The 21,562-nt window shown below is 37.9% G+C and overlaps 1 protein-coding gene across 1 annotated transcript; it reads right to left on the reverse strand.

Annotated features, from left to right (window-relative positions):
- Window positions 1-10,054: 10,054 nt before the first annotated feature.
- Window positions 10,055-15,672, reverse strand: MLANA (melan-A). The gene is made up of 4 exons (XM_050913521.1): window positions 15,599-15,672; window positions 12,920-13,016; window positions 11,299-11,400; window positions 10,055-10,341 (listed from the first exon to the last, which is right to left on the reverse strand). Exons 1-4 carry the CDS (start codon window positions 15,670-15,672, stop codon window positions 10,273-10,275), a joined length of 342 nt encoding a protein of 113 aa, XP_050769478.1. The 3' UTR covers window positions 10,055-10,272.
- Window positions 15,673-21,562: the final 5,890 nt, after the last annotated feature.

The following is a 21,562-nucleotide window of genomic DNA, read 5'->3' on the forward strand; positions in this document are numbered from 1 at the left end:
TCCCTTTGTGTTGGCTGCCCTTCATATTGTTCTGAAAAGTACTCTGGTAACTAATTAACTAGAGTTCTGGGAAAGTGGGGGGAAGAAAGGCTTGTGCCTTCCGTAGGTACCTTGCCTTTCTGCACTAACTAAAAAATATGAATTGGGAAATTGCCTCTTTCTGAATCAGCAACCTCCATCTTATCTCAGGGCTGGGAAAGACAGAAGCTGTCAGTTTTGGGGTGAGAGAAAGTTTGTTTTTATTTTAGAAAAAGCTACCTGGTACACTTTTCCTACTTCTCATTAAAGGTGTTATGTAATTGGTTTTGAAGACACCTAGTAGTAAGTGGTGTCTGCCTGCCAGAGTTTACAATATTAAGGCTTTTTAAATCTGACTGCATTTTGCAGTTGAATGCTGCAGGTGACTTTTCCAACAGAGGAAGACGGCAGAGAATGGCAGTTTCTTCATGGACATTTTACATACTCTAAAACCATATATACCAGCAACGGATTTTGTTTCCATTTCACTGGTGGAACCTTGGGACTGACTTTCTTGCATTTTTCTCTTCTCTTACAATGGCTGTTTTTCTTTTTTAGTTTTTATTTATGTTTGTTGTAGAGTGAATATTTACATTGTTTGGAAAACTTAAGACTAGGTTCTACTCTTGGAGGTGGCCTGGATAAAGAAAAAAATCTTGCATGACATTTTTCTTTGTGCTAATGTAGTAGAAGGATTTATGCTATAATTAATTCTAATAAAGAGAAAAGTTAGAAAAGCTTAATTGAGGAACAATATTTTATAATATTTTTTAATTAATATTTTATAATTTGGCATGCATAAATTTTGCAACATGCAAAGTTTGATTCAGTTTGATTAGAATGGACTTTTATTCTCTACTGGACATATGTTCAGATTCCAAATCCTAGTGGAGAAAGGCTTGAGACTGCTATGTAATAGGTTTGCATGATTCATTATTTTGTAAAAACAAATTTTAGTCATTTTTGTGAATAAAATTCCTCTTCCCATCACTCTTCTCTGATAATATAAATGTTGGTCAGAGTAAGACTTTCTTTCAAATGAAAGTAAATAGCCATTGACAATTTGCTATGTTATCTTTTGTTCTCTGTACCAAATATAGAGTGCTACCTATAGTACAAAAAGAACGGTAAAAAAGTAGATTATATGCACAGATGCAATGAAAAAGCAGAACTACCTGCATCTTTACTTGAAGTTAAAAAGACATTTAATTACACATATAAACAAATATATATAAGAATCAATCTTTGAAGAAAACATGTTCAGCTTTTCTGAGCTTGTAAAATGCCTTGCTTTTAGACCCCGTCAGATATATACAGATATTCAGATACTATATTATATACAAAACTTTGGGTTATTAATGACTTTCAACATTTTGGATGATATCTTTGATACTTACCTAAATGGACATATTCTGCACAATAATTTTGCTTTCCTTTGAGTAGAAAATTACATTCATTTTGCCTCACTGTTCAAACCCATGTGTGTGTGTGCTGCCATTTTCTTCTAGGGATTCTGCCTCTACCATGCCAGAAGCAATTAAATTTCACAAGTATTAGGAGTCATAGGAGTACCTGTTCAAGTGTGTTACTGTCAAGTCATTCAAACCCACTCTGATTTCACTGTGTGACATAGCAAAGAGTACAGTGCGAAAAGTGAAGCAAAAATACTCCTGATAAGTAAGTGAAGAGAAACTTGTCTCATGTAAGTAGGCAAGAAAATTACTAAAAGCTGACATTTGAAGGGAGCCCATAGCCTCATCACAGAGTTTGTTTCATAACTGGTTTTGCATAGGTTTTGTGGTAGTGCAGGATTTTAGTATCCCAAATTGATTTTAAAGTAAATTAGTAACTTTTATTAAAGCATGAATGTTTGTTATGATGAGGCTGTTTCCTTTTTAAAGGAAAGAGAGCAGCAGGAGGTGCTCACAAAGGCTTAAATTCATGTAGCCTGTTCCCTGTAAGTTGCACGTGAAGTGAGTTTACTGCCTCAAAATAAGATTAGTAATGCTGTATCAGACTGAAGGTCCATCTGTCCTAGCATCATGTCTCTTGGAGCAGTCAACAGTAGCAGTCCAAAAGAGCATAATAACAGGCCTGAATACTCCTCTAGTATCCATTAATCTGTGAGCCAGAGTCTTCCTCAGACAGCTGTGATTTTTTTTCAATTTAATAGCCCTCAGTGTATTTTTTTTGATGAAATTGACCAATCCTTTCTAGAATTCTTCTTGAACACATGTAAACTATTACCATCCACAGCATCCTATGGTAAAGAGTTTTCCACACAGCGTGTAAATAAATCTCCTGTTTGTTTTTTAAAGTGGCACCTGCTAGTTTCATTTGAAGCAAATAATATTTATATTGTAAGATACAATAAGCCTTTGCTCTTTATTCATTTTTCCATGTGGCCTATGTAGACCTTTGCCATGTTGGTTGTCTCTTTTCTAGAAAAAAGAGACATGGTCAATTCAATTATTTCTTATATGGAAGTAATCAGTTACTGTCATTGCTGTGTGTACCTTTTTCAGTTTTACTATATCCTTGAGATGTGGGATCAGAATAGTGCATGTTCTAAAAGCACTAAGAATCTATTCAGCAGTGTGATGATGATTTTTCTCTCATAATATTTCAAATTTTTGGAGTGGGTTTCTGACTTATTTAGCCTTGTACTAACTTTTTCGTAGAAATATCAATTGTAAACCAAATACACAGCAGTATCAAAACAAATTCAATTAATCCTGTAAGACTATACCACTTGCAGAATATCATGGCTATAAAGACATGATCTTTAAACCAGATTATTGAAAGCAGTGCAAGTCTGGCACTCTTCTCTCTCTGTACAGTTCCTACTTTTGTTTGGTTTAGCTCCCTTGAAAACGTAGAAGGACAAACATTTGAACATGATGATTTTTTAACTCTCATTATTTTTGTGCATAGGATACAAGCTTAAGTCTGTATATTAGGTGCATGATCGTTTTATACACATTGGCACCCAAATAAAAATTTTTGAGTTGTTGAAGAGGCCACTTTTGCAAATGTGACACAGATTATGTTCTGTTCTAAATATTTTCCCTGAAACTACAGTGGCATAAACCAAACTTTAAGATCTTGATAAACATGTCTTTTCTTCTTTTCTCAAAATACTGAATTTGCTGATCAATAGTCATACCTGGATGTCTGGCATAAACCTGGAAACGAGGATACTTTATTGTTTCATATATGATTGGTCCACAAGTTCTGCAGGAAGTTGGTGTTCTTAAAATATCTTTTATTTCAATCTCAGCTGAACTAAACACATTAAATGGAAATGGTATGTAAAAGCAAAGTAAAGGAAATGTAATTAATTGCTTATAATATTTCTTGAAATTAAGTTTATTACACAGAAAGTGTATTAAAATGTGCATAAATATGCTTTTCCACCTTTTGCAGATGAAGACAATGAAGTACAGAGTTCTCGTAGCAACATGGAAGAACTGGGAACAGTATCCTTCGTCCCCTGACTCCTCTTCCAGCATCCAATCCATAACTAAAGGTTAGACAACTAGATTACTGCTTTATTTTCCCTTATTCTTGCTTTTTACAAAGAACAAAAATTAATTAGAAAATAAAATTGTTTTCAGGAATGTGAGTGGCACGGACAGGTAGCATTTGTAAAAATTAAATAGCACAGGAAAACAAGATAGGAAAGGAACCACTATAACTGTGATTTCTGTGATTCTGTTCAGGCTTTAGAACTTTGCTTGTCAATATTGATGTTATAAATAGAAGACAATATGCTTCTTTAATTAGTTGTTCATACTAATTCCTTCTCGTAAATGTACAAGTATAAGATCAGACTATTTTGGCTATCTGTAGGTCATGGGCACCTAGTACCAGCATATACATTGAGATCCTGTCCACATAACGTGCTGGTATTTGTAGAATCATTCTTTCCTCCCTTTTTTTTAATCACGTGCGGCGGTAAAATAGAACATCAAAGAGGGATTAGTGATTGGGTATTACTATGTAGTCACATGGTGTCTTGGTTATAATAAGGAAAGAGTGGAATTATGATGGAATCAATTTACACAGTATAAAAAGCAGGTATTTTTAGCGTTATATTCAATTTTAACTACTGAGGAGGAGGAATTGCTTACATCTATTTATAAAAAATCTTGTCAGTTCATATTAGCAACATGCCAATACTAAAATTACAATAGTTTGTTTGAGGCTTGTCTGGCCAATATTCTACAGTTCAACTACAGTTGTACATGCCTTCAAAATATTGTTCTTGCCTGTAGAGTGCTTTTCTGCAAGGTGATCTTAGAAGAACCTTTGATAGACAAAAAGTGGGGAGGCCTGTCCTAGAGTATTTTCCTCCTTCCATGGACTAAGAAATTGATGCAAAAACATAACCTTTTGTTAAAAAACAGCCCATATTTGAAAGTGAGTTTCTTTGGCACATGGAATGCAAGTGATATGGCTGGTACGGCACTCCCGTCATTGTATGAGCTGCCCCTTGGACTGGGCATTTATCTTACTGTAGTGGCCAGTAGAGAATGTTCAGTGGAAAGAACAAGAAATAGATCAAGTATGAGTTAATCTTCCCCAGTATGTATACACAATCTCCAACAGTAATTCCAGGAGAATTGTGTGAACTCAGCCTGGACTTGTCTGTGACATGGAAGAACAGATTTTGCAGCCAGAGAATTGGGTACTGGAAAAAGGTGAGCAGTAATTCAGAGAAGCAGAGCAGAAAAAATAATGGACATAAAAGCATAAAATTGCTTCTCCAAGTGGTAGGAGAGGTGCATGAATCCTGCTAAAAAGCAGAAGTTTTGAATGAGGAATTGACTGTGAAATATTGTTGTCCTTCTTGTTGGTGAGGCCAAAAACCAAGAGGTGTAGAGCATGTGGACTGCATATCCTGGGGATTACAAATGTAAGAAAGACAGGCTGCTTAAATCTGTGTCGACACCAAAAATGTTCAGGAAGAGATTTCTGGAGATACAGAAATAGGAGTAATTTATTACAAGGTAGGTGTCTGATGCCTTTTAATCCTTGCAAGGATGCCTCTACAGGAGATTAATGTTCAGGGAATATTCACACTTACCATATGATTTTGTTGTTTTACTGCAAATTCTGAAGCAGTTCCAAGATTTTTCTGAATATAGGTGCCAGACGACAAGCCTAAAGTTCCTCCTGCAGACAACTGCAGACAGCAAATCTAGTGCTGAACAGTGTCTAAAAGGGGCAGCTGTTTTGTTCCTGAGTGTCAGTAAAGAGTTACTTGGGGTGTAAGTGATGGTAAGCAGAAACAGAAATCAATTACTTCTGCCAAGATAAATGGGAAAGGACAAACTGACAGAAATTGAAAGATTAGACCTTTTTCTTAGAAAATACTGTTCAACAAAAATGAGTCAGTTCTTTTCCCTAATAGCTACAAGAATGCAGCTGATGATAAGGTAAATTCAAAAAAGAACTGGGAAGAAGGAAGGCTGCTTTTCTGTGTAAACAGAGAACACAGTGAATGTGCAGCAGAGCAGTCTGTTTCTCCCATCCAGGAATGGAAGCTAGCAGAGTTGAAAAGACCTTACAAAATTAGTATTGAAAGACTAAAGTATTTATATTAGGCCACGTACTGATTTGTACTCGACTCATGTGGTGTACCTCTCAGGGAAGGAGCAAATAAAGCGTGTGGTCCAAACATGTAATTGGGGCTATACTAAAATGGTTTGGAAATTTGAAGGCACATCTGCAGCTCAAGCATTGTTCAGGTTTTGGCCCATGTGAGTCCAGCAAGAGTGGAGTTTACCGCTATCACATGGCAAGGGGGGAACTAGTTTTCTGAAGTTTCCCCCAGTTTTCTGGGGGAACTAGAGAAGGCAATAACTGTGGCTTGTAGCTTAGGTGTTAATAGTGTTGTCACAGTGTATTCTACATTCTGCCCTTTTTTTCCTGGTAAAATACAGCCCAGTAGTCTCTGGTTCTCTTTTGATGAGTAAATTTGAGAGATAGTTCAGAGTGGATGAGGATGAGATGGACAAGGGTCTGTCCTGCATATTCCCATGAGCACAAGGCATTTAGGAACACTGCTACCCCAAAAAATGTGGTCTTTTGCATTGGCCCAAGAGTAGAACCTATGAGGACAAAACATCTTGAAGAGCTAGATTTTTGCAGCAAGGGAAGTAATATTTCTTTCTGTTTATTAGAAACCAAGCTGCCTTTGAGCCAAGGATTTTCTGGGGAAAGGAAGTAAAGTGAAAATTGGAGGATGGTGTAAGGATGCAGAATACGGAGGGTCAATTCCAAAAAGTGCACAAGGGCTGGTTTTTAGCTGTCAGCATGTATGGGATGTGTAGATAGTAGCTGTAGATAGCTTTTTTAACTTTATATAGCTGCTGGTTTACCTTTATGACTATATGTAAAGTTCAGTGCAGATGTGTGGCAAAAAGATAACACTGGCAACTTTCAAGCACTTTTCAGGTCTAATGGGCAACAAAATGCATTTAATGAAATGGCGTGAACACACAACAGCCTTTCAGTTTTGTTGCACAGTTTAATATGCAGTCAACAGAAAAGTACAATTTAATAAATGTTACTTCTCCAAAGCACAGAGAAGCTCATTAACCTTTTTCTTTACATAAGAAGTGAAAATAAGTTTGCTTTTAAAGGCAAGAAAATGTATTCTTATGTCACGTAAATACATGGACATACACCAACAAAGTAATGAATATTTTACCAATATTAGACATAAACATGAATCAAAATATGCTGGCAATGTTTTATTTAACTGAAAAATTACAAGCAATATGGTTAATACTAATACAGTTCTTGAGCCCAAGATAATCTATCTACATCCCCAGCTGCAGCAGGTATTAAGCCAACAGAGATTGCTGAGGTGAACATCACTGGATTGTCCTGGCAACCAGCTGCATATGCCAGTCCTGTTAGACTGGACTGGTGAGACTCTAAGAAACCAAGTGCTTCCTGCAAAAAGTCCTTGGTACTTCCTTTTATCATAGCTCTCTGACGTATGCAATATATACCCTATGGCTCTTGGCCCAGTGAGTGTTTTGCTACACGGTTCAGTATGCCAGGAAGATTGCGCTCGTCAGGACCTGCTGCATTTTACCTTTGTGCAATGGCTGGGATGGCTGACCAATATTCTGGAATCTTTTAAGGCTACATTGAGGCTTGTAACCTCACTAGGAAGTAGATGATCCAGCAGGATCATACCAGGAATCCAAACACAGACAATGCAACTGCTACTGCCATTATAATTTACCAATCTAACCAAAACACGCTATATTAATGAAGGGCCTGGTTTTCAAGTTGTTCGTTGTATCTACATAAGGGTTGCAGCCATAGCTATAGCCATGTTGCTAATATCCTCTTGTACAGATAAGCTTTCATAACAGTGTGTCTGCTTCTCTGATGGAAGCAGTTTAATGCAGACCAGTAGCAAGCAGAGCTTTGTTCTCCAGCTATGACCAGCCAGCTCTTTTCATCAGCATCCTGGGGGACAACTCAAATTGCCCATGGGTTTCTTCATTTGCTCATTTGGTGGGAGAAAATATAGCGCAAAGATCATGTTTGTTGAGAATTATAGTTGTACTACAAGGCATCTGATTGCAGCCTGATTGCAAAGAGGGTAAAAAAAGAGGAGCAGATCTTTGACTTTTACACCCTCCCTGTACGTACGTGACCATACCAGAGAAATTCTGAATCTAAATTTTGGTGACCATTTATTACGCTGGGGTCATATGACTGTCTAATGTGAAAGCCTTTCCCGGAAGTTTAAAAACCCTGTACCACATTCTCTATGTGTGGTGGTTGAGAAGTTTCTATGCATTTCTCTTTCTTTTTAAGGGGACAGACATCCTAGAAAGTTTTAGGTTGTCTTTGGACAAGTGCAGTGTGATTGAGTGTAATACAGAAAGTACATAACATAGCCAGTTTTTGTAGCATGCAACTTTAGCAATTACAGGTCTCTTGTTTTCAAGTTCTGACCTGTCCTGTACTGGTGTTTTTTAATGGATCAGCAGCCAGCCTCTCCAGTCTACCCTCATTGGGTAGAGAGCCAGATTTGAAAAATGGAATTTGTGAGGGTGTTTAACATGAGTGATGAAGCTTCCACCTATATAATATAGTATTCTATCAACCTCTATTTCTTGCTCTTATTTTTATGCACTAATTAAAATCTGAGACCACTGTCTAACTGTGACTGTAAAGAAACAATATTGCTTTCACAAGGAGGAAAAATGGAAGAACTTTCTGAAAACTAAGAATAGGTTTCTGAGAGGGCTTATCTCTCCTTTAGGTATCTATAAATTAGTGTCAAAGTTCAATAGTTCCAGCTCTGGCTGCTGAGCAGTTCCAACAATTTGGCCTTATGTAGTTCTGGAAATAAATTAATGTTTCTACTTAGTCAATGTTAACTTCCTCGTGAGCTTTTGAACTGGCTAGTAACATATTTAATGCTGATACTACTGAAAAACGTGTGGGATCAAGTAAAGCTTTTTGAACTCTAAGCACTTCACTTCTTTATAGTAATTAACCTTTATAGAAATTACTTTTTTTCTCAGCCATGAATGTGTATGTCAGTGCCATTCAACTGTAGCACCACACAGTCTTTTGAAAGGATGTTGCCCCAGGGTAGAGAGTTGCAGAGTACAGAGTTGCTAAAGATAATTAGCCTCAAGCTTTAGCTTACCAGTTCTGCAAAAAAATTAGTCAGCCATTGTGTTCTACATCTCTGGCGCTTACTAGCTATAAGCTGGCATTTTGTATATTTTCCTGTGTATTCTTCTTCCTGTCACTAAAAAAGTCCACAGCATTTTTTTCTTAAAAGTGTATATTGGAAATGACACATGTAAGACAGCTTTTTAGGTTAAAGTACCTCTCTAAATTTCTAAATACAAATATATCTGTTTTTATAAAACAGATATATTGATTATAACCTTTTGCAGCAATTACAGATTTTTATTACCTTCCAACAAGTATCTGATTTTACAAACTATATAAACATTTTTATTACAAAAGAAACATTTCTAAAAACCTGTCTTATTATTTATCACCATATATAGAGTTTATGTTAGGCAAGTAAATCTACATTGTATTTAAAACTTTTTTTTGTTTTAAGGTGTTTGTGTTTGCATATTTACTAATAGCAGTTAATGATTGTTTTATGAAAATAGTTTTCTTCTGTAACTACTTTTCATGTTAATGAATGTTGTACAGTTTCAGCGGTCTCCTGCTGTGAGATATCAACCCTCGTGTATAAATTTGTTGATCTGCATATAATCTTGAGTAATAATCTGGCAAGTAAACAATAACAAAAAAGGCTAAGTAAACAGTAACTGCCAAATGTATGTAGCCTAATTTATGCATATGACAATTCTTTGTTTTCTATTACTGCTAGTGTTCTGGCAACCTGGAAGAATTAACATCTTGGAGTCTGCTGTCTTCTGTATTCTTCAAGGAACGTGGGCTTCACGCATTTTCTCATACTGTTTCATCATGTTAGAAACAGATGACACGTAAAGCTCTATATCTACCAAGTTCTTTTGCCTTCTCACAAGACTGCCAGAAGGAAACTAAAGGTGATCGTCATTATACCCATTGACCAGTATGAAATAATATGGACTCTAAGCAGAAATTCCTAGGTTGCCTGGATCATGTTTTATGACGGATTATTTCATTACAGGTAAATGAACAAGTGATGTGAGGTAAAAGACTGTTGTAAAACATAGTCACTTTTTGTAGGTTAATTTTAGAACTGCTGGTAGAACTGCTGGTAGGGAAAATGGTTAGTCTTTGCAACAGGACATGTAGTCAAATGGTTTTGTCCATTTTATGACAGATTCTTGTACATTACATTCTAGGGAATAGTTTATTTCTTTTTTAAAGAAAGGGAGACTAAGTGGGGAAGGTGAAAACAAAGGTGCCAACACTTTCTACTCTGGTCAATACTCAATGGTATGTACTTACTCTTGGTAGATGTATGAAGGATGCAAGATGCCAAGACTTGAGTATAGTTTATTAATCTGACCACAGGAAATGAAAAACTTAAAACAAAAGCACATTCAGATTTACTGAGGCATTTCAAGAACCAGTTCTGTAAACTAAGCAGGAATAATTTTCAGCAACTGCTAATGAAAGCATGTGATTTTTTTTTTATTATTTTAGCTTTAAGAAAGTTAAGCATGTACAGGAAATTAAGAGGGAGCATGAAGAAATTGAATCGGTATGTTTAGAGTTTAAGATTCTGTGTTATCATGGTGAATAAGGTGGTGGTGACTGATCTGCAGCAATTTTGTCATAAGCTGGTGGAGCATCAGGTACCTAAGGTAAGGAAAATGGGTGTGAAAGACTGAAAAACAATTGAGGTACAAGAAAATGACATTAAAGATGCAGCGAGCTATTTACCTTCATATCAGATATGATGCTGCAGCTTAAAATAGCTGAGCTCGTTCATTATGTCTTTTTTTTTTTAAGGTTAGTTTTTGCTAATATGTTTTTTGGTTTTGCGTCAGATTAAATTAATTTTGTTTGTATCATTCATCCAAAGAGAGAATTTTCAGTGTTATAAGGACAGAAATTTTAAAAGAAAGGAAAATTTTTTTTATATTGAGAATTCAGATTAATATTGAAACTTTTCTTTAAGGGTCTGGATGCAGGTACATTGTCTTATTTCCAATGTTAACAATTTGGGCAGCTTATTCAAAATTGGTTGTAAATTAGCCTTTTCCCTACTCTAAAACTATTTAAACACACCCATAACTTGACATATATATTTATCAATTAAGTTATTTTAACTTTTTTAAAATTATAAGTTTGAATGTTCATCTTTCCATAATGATTAGAGGAGCTAAAACCTTGACGTTTTATAACGTTCCCTGACCATCCTTGTCAGGGTATAGTATACCAGACACAGTCCATTTCTTGTTTGTCAGAATGGCAGAACATCTATTAGGGAGATGTTTGTTTATTCAGTATATTTCAGCATTCAGGTGTTACATCTTTCTAATAGATTGCATAATGATTATACAACTTAAGAATAAAGGTAGGTGAAAGAAGAGAATTTTTTAGAAGAAGAATTCTTAATAGTAGATTTTAAAAACCCTTTTCACCGCAAAAATTGTGCAAAATACTACTTTTTAAGTTAATGTAGAGGCATTGAAGACCCAATCTAGAGAGCACACCCCAAGAAAGAAGTCATCAACAAGTGACTGTTTACCAAGATTGTCTCACCGTGTCTTACTATGTTGTAAATAAAGGAAACCTTGAGTTGCAACTTACCACAGAATTAAAGTTTCTGTACTCCTGCAGAGCCATTTTGCAGTCCAGTATTGTTCCCTCGCCTACCACGGTTCGTATTGTGCCCACACTAGAGCTTTTGCTCTGTGACAGATCATAAAGAAATATGGGGAAAATGAAAGCAAGAAGAGAATGTGAAGTTGGAGCAAATTATGCATCATTTAATATTTGACAGCACATTTACAGTATGCATTAGTATCTGGGATTAGGGCCAGACACAATGCCAGCAAGTAAGAGAGGTAATCTACCTATCACTTTTTGCTGTCTCTGCTGAGACGTACTCTCTCTCCTGTGTTATCCATTTACATTGCCAGAAAAATGAAGATCACATTTTTTAGTTCCAGGACTGCTGCAGGAGCTGACACCTTCTCACACACCTGAATGCCTCCTCCTTTTTATCCCACCCATTTCTATCTTGAATCTCCAACCTTTTTCTTTTCCATTTTCCCACTATTTCTTTTGTATACATTCTATACCAGTTCTCCCCTAGCCAAAAAGCCTAACAAAAATTTGATTTTCAAAACCAGAAAGCAGCAATCTACAATGAGAAGGAATTAAAAAAAAGATTGTGCTTTTTGCCATGATGTACAAAGCAGGCATGAAAGAATTCTGGTTTGCTTTTGGAAGGTTTTTTTGAGTATTACATTCATTTTTGCAACATCTCACTATGAAAGTTCAGATTTTATGTATTCTGCCAGTTGATACATGTACTGGATAGATCACTGGAAAGGCAACAGGACAAAGTTAATCGGAAACAGCAAGGAACTGGATTTGCTGACTTAGATGAGAAGTATGGGTTTTAATTCCAAATGGTCACATCTTTTTCGAAATATTAGGATAACTAAAAGATATTTACTGTAAAATATATAATTGGATAAAGCTTTTACTTTAAAGGATTAGAAGTGGCCTCCCTTTCATAGAAGAGAGAGCAGAACTTCCAAGATAAAGCTTTGAGACTTCTAACAACAGACGTTATGAAAAGGATTGTACCTTCTTTTTTATATTTTTTAAGAAGACACAAATTAGAATTTTTTAGAAGTAGTATTTAGAAAGCAAACCTCAAACCTGCTCTGCTTTTTTCTAAATCTTAAAACTGCAAGTCAACTTTTATACAAATAAATCATGCATCACCCATACATGAACATAATATTTACTTAGTACTTGTAACAGCTATTTTTCTTCTCTGCTTCCTAGGTTTACTGTAATCATATCTATCCTTATTTAGGGGTAAGTCTTACAAGTAGTGAATATGTTATTTTTATGTAAATGGAAATACACAGAACACATCTTGGTTTTGTGTAAATATTAAATATAATGCTTCCTAGAGATCAGTTTTTCCACTGATGTGTTGTGCAAAGTTGGGCAGCTGGCTTCATCTCCCTATGCTTCTGCTTCCTCTTACCCCTTTGCCTGACTTGCAAGTTCTTCAAGGCAAGGTGTGTTTCATATTGTGTGGTTTTACCTGTGTATGTGTCCATGTATATATTGCCTGAGATAATGATGTCCTATTACAGATTCAATGTTCTCTGTTTTAATGTAATGCAAATAATGATAATATGTTGTCAAAATAATAGCATGCTAGAAAGTGAGCTGCCATGCTTACCCGCAGACTTTTATAGCCACTACGTCTTTTGTAATACCAGCAGCCAAAGATAAGTAAAATTGCCAGCACCAAAATGAAGAGTCCAATACCCAGAGCTCTGTTGGGAAAGCAAAACAAAGTAATTAACACCAGAACTAGATGCATTCTTCTGGGAGCAAGAATGATTAGAGCAAAAGTTTGTATCAGTATCCTTTTATCAGAGGAAGGCATGGAGCAGAATTTCCCTCAGAAAATAGATGAAGTATCAATAACTTCACACAGTCTCTGTAGATAAAGCAGTTAGCTAAATTTTCTGCCAAGTTCTTAAGCATTTTAAAAATGAGGGATATATTGCTTCAAAGATAATAATCTACCAGTGACTACTGCTTCTAAAAAAATCCCTGCCTGTAAATCCAGCCAACAGCATTGCAATATTGGAAGAGAATGTAAAATAAATTAAATGCCACGCCTGCAGAGACACAGCTCATGTTTATTTGTTAAATTTCTCTGGGCAGCAAGTATTGAGAAATGTATCCTAATTGCATGATATTGCAACAACTGCTGGTGACAGTAGGATTTTTTGGATACATAAAACACTACACAACCTCAAGACCCGTGTAAGAAACTTTGAATTGTTCATAAAGAGCTCTATAATTCTTTAGTTCTTGTTCCGTGACATACTAGGCACAGTATTGGCGTCACTGGGTCATTTTAGGGAACGTAGACTTTGCAAACTGTGCTGTAAGACGTCCTTCCCACTGCTTACCGGGGACTTGGGAGAAGTAGCACAGTTCCACTACCTGTCAGAAAGCAGGCTGAAAAAGTAATTGCAAGTTTCCTAGTCACAAAACCCTTCCTCCTGTGCTAATATCCTCCCTGTTAAGACATACAGAATTCACTCCCCATTTTTTTGTTCTTTGCCTGTTCAGGAACAGAAGAGTCTGCAAAACGTTTAAAGGGAAAAGAAGACAGGGAAAAAAAATAAACCCATTCTGACATACTTTTATGTATCTTATATCCAGTTGCCCTGCAGTAGTTACCACCAGGCTTTTCCATTGGGACTGAGGAGTGGGGTATGTGACTTATCAGAGGCCTTTTGTATCTCTTTGCTATCATTTTCGCTGACTCAGAGTCTCGTGAAGGAGTGTTTCCTTGTGACCTAAGAAGGAGCCTGAAAGAAGATGCAAGCACATTTGTGTGGCAGAACAGGCTGTCTTTATGTCTGAAGTGCCTGTGTGGTCTTTGAAGCATGAAGCCCCTTGGAGCCAAAAGGATTTTCTTTATCACAAGTACCTGAATCTTGCAAGTTGCTCCTGCCCCTTCAACACTTTGTGTTGGATGGAGATCTGTTTAACCCAAGAATACAGCTCACAGCATTCACTTGCTTACTGGTGCAGCCGTGTTGCAGCTGATCTTCAAAGTTACAAGATGGCTCCACTGGTTTTGTTACTGTCCCCAGCACAGTTAAAACTTGGAGAGACTACTTCTCCAAGCAACTGCTGCCTTTTCTACATTTTGAGACTTTCTGCTTTTCATGTGCTCTGTAGTTTTAGCTGTCCATTAGCCTGTACCCCCACAGAACATATGTCATTTCTGGAGTTGGTGATTTTAACTGCATGTTTGCCATCTAACTCCTTCCCTACCTGTTCAGAGGCTAGTATGAAAAGTGTGTGTGCAATTTCTTGCAATTCCAGTTAAAGTTGCAAGTGTGCTGTTAGCAATCTGTGCCTAGATCTTGAATGCTCCTTCTGGTACTGGAAGGAGAGAGTCATTTTTCCCTCACATATCTAGAAAAACTGCTTACAATTGCAGCTACTGGAATTCATGGTAGTTAGAGGTGAGTGTGCTTATTTTCGAGTGCTGAGACATGACTAGCCAGCTTTTTCTTCTGGAGAACTGAACTGCTTTGGAAGGACCATGAGAGCGCCTTCCCCTTTGTTTATTCTCTCTGCTCAGGGATGCACATGGAGAACAAATATCTTGCAGTGTGTGTGTGGGACAAGTCACCAAGTTTGGGGGCCAGTAAATCAGTACCAGAAGCACATTCCATATACAGATAGCCCAAGCACACTGGAAATATTTGTCTAAAGTAATAACACATCACCAGTGGCATAGTGTCCCTAGTAATCCAAGACCCAACATATTTTATTGTAAGCCAAAACTAACAAAGTATTAGCTTGAATTAGTTCTGCTTACGGGGAGTCTCACCCAGAAACAATTTACTGAGAGTCACATTCGTATGGCATTGATGTCTCCATCTGCTTTTTGATGGTATTTTACCATTTCTCTGGGGTTTTCACTTAGATTATTCTTTAGGGTGAGACAATGTCCCTTTGAGGTTCTGAAGAGAGGTATGTGGATCTGGAGATAAAATTTAGTGTAAAGATCACCTTGCAACAGCCTCAAAAGAAAATTCTAAATAAGCCTCAATATACCTGGTAATTTTATTATAAAGGTTAATGACTTGTGATCATATGATCAAACTCTAGATTCTTGAATTGTGCAATTCTGATTTTTCTTAACCATTGAGGGCTCTTTATGATTCAGCAATGACAAACATCAGAGACAACTACAGGATAGCTAAAATGCACTCCACCTATATACAATGGTAATTTTTTCTGATACTATTTTGTACATTTCTTTCAATGTACATTTTTTTCACCAGCTTACGTGCTAACATAGGTTTTGCTTTATGCTTACTCTTCTGCTGCAAGATAGCTGTGTCCTTTCCCTCTGAAAAAGTTGCCATCTGGATGGTAGTTTCTTCTGGGCATTTTGTAAGCTTGGTCCTGCTCAAACCTACAGGATAGAAATACAGTGCCTCAGTGCTATAAATAATTTGTTATCTTTAAAGCATAATATTATCGACTTTTTTGTTTTAATGGGAGCATTTGAGAGAGGCAGGACAATCCGATATCTTCAGAATCGAGTAGATCCATATACATATGCAACTGTCCCAATTTAAGGCAAAACTCAAAACTGTAACTATAGTCTACATTTGAATAGCTCCACTGACATCAAGGTATTTGCACCTGAGTGCAACAGAGAAGAATTTGACATGGTCTCTTTAGGTACTAAGTGATGACAGACTTCTGGAGTAAAACAGGAATATAGAAAGAAAGGCAATTTACCTGGACAAGAAAAACTATTCAGAAGAAGAAAAACTAATATTGTCCTTACAAGTAGCTGTTTCTTTATTTTTATTATTCCCTGTAAACGCTCAAGGGCCAGGTTTTCAGTCAGCATAAACTCTCAGACATCTGTTGATTTTCAGATGGTTATATTAATTTATGTCTGCTGACAATCTATGCTTAGATGTGCAGGGAGTTTATATTATAATCTTAATTTCCAGTCTTAAGGGAATAATCATCCAGCTAAAAGCAGTCTGAACAGTTAAAAATCTAATGGATCAAATATAGTGAAGAAGAAATCCACAAGTAATCATGCTTCCGTCATTTAAGCAGCACAACAGATCCTGCTTGATAGTATGCAGCTAATCTACCTACCTTACACAGGTAAAGTATAAAACCCGATGACTTTACTGAAGAGAATTCTAGCCAAGGAAACAAAACATTTTCAGAGTTCACTTAGAGACAGTCAAGCCTCTTCTGAAGCATAATTTTGAAGCAATACAGAAAATTTTGGGTAGAATAAAAAAATACAAATCTTACCTCCTTCGGACCTGTATTCTGTCTGTTAACTGAAAGGCATGTACAGCTTTCTTTTCCTTGACTTGGTCTGTTTTTTTCTTCTTTGATCTGTTCTCTTATGACTATCACGAGTTTAAATTCCTTTCAGTACAGCTTCTGAATGCATTAATTAGCATGAAAGAGGCAAGGAGACAACTTTTCATTTTCTTCTTACAGCCTGCCTCCTTCCCTCCTAATAAGCAGCTCAAAAATCTGTTATTTCTTCATTTATTACATACCCTCTGAGAAATGGCTCAACACCATTTTACCTGCCTAATCAGCACAAGCTCCTAGAGTGGGCAGACTACTTTTAAATTCAAATATGTTTTGATTTAGGGCTGATTATTTTGTGACGGGGGCTGGTGTTTTCACATGTGTTAAACTATAGCTTTGTTTGTGCACGCTTTTTGCACCATTGTAACACTGTGGAAACTAGTATAGCTGGAGCAAAACTCATAGATGAATGCTGTTATACCATGATAGAAGTGTCTTAGATTAGAGCAAGTACAGTTTAATTCTGTACTGGTAAGCAAATGCTGTAACAAAAAGACAGTCTGTCCCATGGGGTGCAGAACTAATGAAGCCTGGTTTCCTATGGATTTGTGTGAATTGCCTGTGCTCACACTGCAGTAATTCCATTTACAACACCAGGCAAGAAACGGCAGTCTGTGGTTAATTCAGAGGTCTGGGTACTGTGATCGGCCAGCAGTGTTAGTTACTGCTAAAAAAAAAAAGAAGATATAAGAACCATGTTCTGCTTGTCATTTGGGCCTCCCTATCCTGCCACAGATTTTTTTTTTTTTTTAAGTTTGAAGGACTCAAACATAAAACTTTGAAGTTTTCGCTTATCTTTGAAGCTGTGAACCTGGCTCTAAATGTGGTTGAAAATGGCTGACAGACTCAAAAGTGAATATGAAAGAACAGATAGTGTGAGAGATCAACATCCATTTCCTTAGGAAATCAGATGAAAAGTCTTAACATCAATATTCTTAGCTAGTGCAGGGCTGGGAAGAGCCAGACCACTTTTCTGCTTGTGTGTTTTGTGTAATTATGGTAAAAATCTGATCTTTCTTTGGATATTTTTCCATGGTGGTGCCCAGTGACAGGACCAGAGGCAATGGGCACAGACTGAAACACAGGAGGCTCCAGCTGAAAATGAGGAAACACTTTTTTACTGTGATGGTGACTGAGCCCTGGCACAGGTTGTCCAGAGAGGTTGTGGAGTCTCCATCCTTGGAGATATTCAAAAGCCATCCGGACATGGTCCTGGGCAACCACCTGGAGGTGGCCCTGCTGGAGCAGGAGGTTAGACCAGATGATCTCCAGAGGACCCTTCCAACCTCAACCATTCTGTGTTTAACACCAGAAGGATCTAATTGTTTTTGCTAGACCCATTAAAGTTTGAAACAACACATTTTTTTTGTGGAGGGAAAAATAAAGGGAGGAAGAAGAATGAACATTAGTGAAGAGCATAAACTTGCGTATTTGGCCAAATGGTTCAGTGTTTCTCTCGTATAATCCCAGATGAACTCAATGGGATTTTCAAAGGTGAAAGAGATGCAGGGAAAGTTTCTGTAGATACCAGTGTGTGTAAAACAGTAAGTGTACGCTATCACAGTCTATCAAGTTCCCAAGCAACATGCCAGCCCTTGCGCAGTACTCTGAAAATGTCATAGAGCTCATTGTCAAATCATGTGTTTTCCTGAAGAAAAGCTTCACTTCTGGGAGAGGGTAATAACTGAGCAGTACTGTTTGTTCTTGTCAGAATCAAAACTGAGACACAGAGAAAATCCATGTGATACCAAAACCAGTCTCTGGCCCTTCCTTGTCTCAAGCAGTGTTGGGAGCAAAATGTCAACTGATTGAATATTTTGTGTTCTGAATGAATCTCTTGTTAATATTATAAGAAGGAAGGGAAAAAAAACTCAACTTTATCATGGATCTGTGGTGCCACCTGGTATGTAAGTGCACAATGCTGCTGTTGAGGAACTGGATGGATGAGAAGGTGAAACACCACGTCCTGGTTCTATCTCAGTTTTTTTATAAAATCTTATTTCTCTGAGGTGGTGCTGCTAACTCCATCAGTGTAAAGTCACTGGAATTGACATATGGTTTCCACAGGTGTTACCTTTTTAAAGATAACATTTCAGGAGAAGAGGATGGAAGAGGAGGAGTACTTAGGAGAAACCCCAAAGCAACCCAGGCCTTTTGTAATAGCCAGCAACCTGTGGCAAGCCTAGGACACTCTGGTGAATCTTGATGATAGGTAGGAAATGAATGTTTCTAGTGTAACTGAAAATAACATGTTTGACCTTTTAAAAACAATAGCAGTTGGTTTTATGCTGTTGCCAGTGTGATTCCATCTTTCTAGGACAAGATCCTGGGATTTTTATTAATTTATTTCCCTTAATTGATAATAGTTATTTTTCTCTGGCATTTGAAGCTTCCTACAGCAGACAGAGCAAAGAAACATAAGTACCTTGACACCTGATTTAGTAAAGGCTTTAGTTTTGAGTTTTATGGGAATTTCAGTGGAAACTCAAGTATTTCAGTGCTAAATCTACATTAACAGTAACACAGTACAGTAGGAGTGAATAAGGAGATTATACGCCTTTCAGTTGGTGCTGAGGATCCTCATCTCTCCATGGTTTGGGGATTTACTTTGAAGTAGGTATTATCTGGCTTCCAGGGCTGAACAGTTCCACTGTAGGCCTGATTTGGAGCTTTTTAAAAAGAAGCTATTCCTCAAATTGCTGCTACCTCAACTGTAGGCACCTCCAGGAAGCAACAACATGTCCTGTAGACTGCCTTGCAGAGACACTGTTAATATGTTGTCATCCTGAAAGCCTGGTTCATGAAAGTAAGTTCCTCCTGAAGTAATTTCCAAGTGAAACTGTGGTCATTAGTATCAGACTCATCTCCCTGTGCTCCATCTCTGAACAATGTACAGTAAAGAAGGAGTGGTAGTCTTAATCCTGCAGTAGGTATGCCAAGAGGATGCCATGAATGCAGTGGTGCCTGTGTTCCTGCACCTTATTTTTTCAAAGAAAAAAGATTGGATAGCTTTCTGGCAGTGTTTTTCTTTGCTGCTACTTTGTGCGCGGTTGACTGGAGGTTCTGAGCCGAGGGGATTGTTCGGATTTATGGGACTTTCTCCATGAGATGCAGGATGACCAACTATGGGTGAAAACCTTTTGGATGCAGTCAGGCACTATCAAGGTGAGGCAGAGTTATGACTTTCCTTGCATGTAATTTCAGGAGGCCATACCTGGATTCAAGAGAATGGTGGTGCTTTCTAAAGCCTCACAGTCCTGTTTCCACCAGTGAGTGGCTAAGTGGTTTGGGGTGAGAAACTCCTTGCAGGTCAGCTGCTGATTTAAGTCTCTGAGGCCATCTCAGAAACTCTTTGTTTGAAGAGAGTATAGGCAACACTGACTACATCATTAGCCGCTTGGAACAAAACAGCCCTTTGCAAGTAATCCTTGCAGTAATAGTCCAGTGAAACTTAACTTGGAATATTGCTGCTGCAGCTGAAGTAAAAGCAGTCCCAAAATGAATACAAACACTCGGTACTTTTTCTGTGCTGTTAAACACATACATAGTTATCAGCTGACAGAGTGTCCAGGTGACTAATACTATTCAGTGCGTTTAGCAAAAAAAGTACAAGAACAACTTTTCATTTCTCCCTTCACAGGGTCCAAGGATCCTGTTCAGACTGGTGGGGACCTGAGGAGGTCTCCAGCCCCAGCCCCTGCCCAGAGCAGAGCCAGTTCTGGGCTCAGACCGGGCTGCTCAGGGCTTCACCCAATTGGGGCATGAAACCCCCAAGGATGGAGACAGCCCAACCTCCCTGGGCCCCGGCTCCACTGCTGGGTTGTCCTTGTGGCTCCAGCCTGAGCCTCTCATGTTTCAGCTTGTGCCGCTGCCTCTCGCCCTCCTGCCATGTGCTGCTGTGAAGAGCCTGGCTGCTTCTCCTCCATCCCTCCCATCAGTGCCGGAGATGCTGTTGGGTCCCCCCAAAGCTGTCTTTCCTCCTGGCTGAACCAGCCCCGGTCCTGCAGCCTCTCAGTGGTCCTCTGCTGAACTCAGTCATGTTTATCAACTTCTTTCCTGTACTTGGTGCCCCAAAATGGATGCACAACTGCGGAGCAGAGGGGAATAATCACCTCCCTTGATCTACTCTCTGTGCCCCTGTTCATACAGCCCAGGATGCCACTAGCCTTCTTTACTGCCCATGTCAGATGTCAGGTCATATCAAAATACAGAAATCGGTGACAGGGCTTGTAAATAAAATACAGAATTTTAACAGAAAGAGGTGGAAACTGCATCTATTAAACATCTCTCCATTCCTCCCCCCCTCCAACAATTCCCCTTCCTTTCTAAAATGAAGAGTCGTTTTAAATACTGGAACACTGCAGAAGATTGAAGAATACTACTGTCTAGAAAAATCAAAGTTTTTCAATTGACATGATTGAAAAATGTTTTGTCAGAAATTTCAGGGCCTTGCTACAAGACACTGCCCACCCAGTTGTGTCCCTTCCAATGTGCGTCCTGCAATCAAGCCCTCACAGACAGCTGACTTATTAGTGGTTCAGCTAATTGCCTGTAAGTGAAATTAAATTTTTAAATAATTGTTATTTTAGATGAGTGATTTATGTTGAACTTGGCTTCACAGATGACCAAAAAAAAAGTGGTTTGGATACAGACTCTTTTTATTCTCATAAATTGAATATTTGCTCAAAGAGCCTCAGGATAGTTGAAATGTGGGACTAAAGAGGACCTCAGGAAGTCATCTAGTCCATCCCACTGTTCTGAAGCACAGCTGAATAGATTCTCTCTCATGTCTTATCGATTCTCTGATACCTGTTTTCATATTCTCCCTATAGTCTGTTTCTATGCTTAACAGGCTACAATGAAGTTTTTTCCCCATTACATAACTCTGCCTTGCTGCAAATTATATCAATTACTAATTGCC

Source organism: Gymnogyps californianus, chromosome Z (assembly GCF_018139145.2).
Source record: "Gymnogyps californianus isolate 813 chromosome Z, ASM1813914v2, whole genome shotgun sequence".
NCBI lineage: Eukaryota > Metazoa > Chordata > Aves > Accipitriformes > Cathartidae > Gymnogyps > Gymnogyps californianus.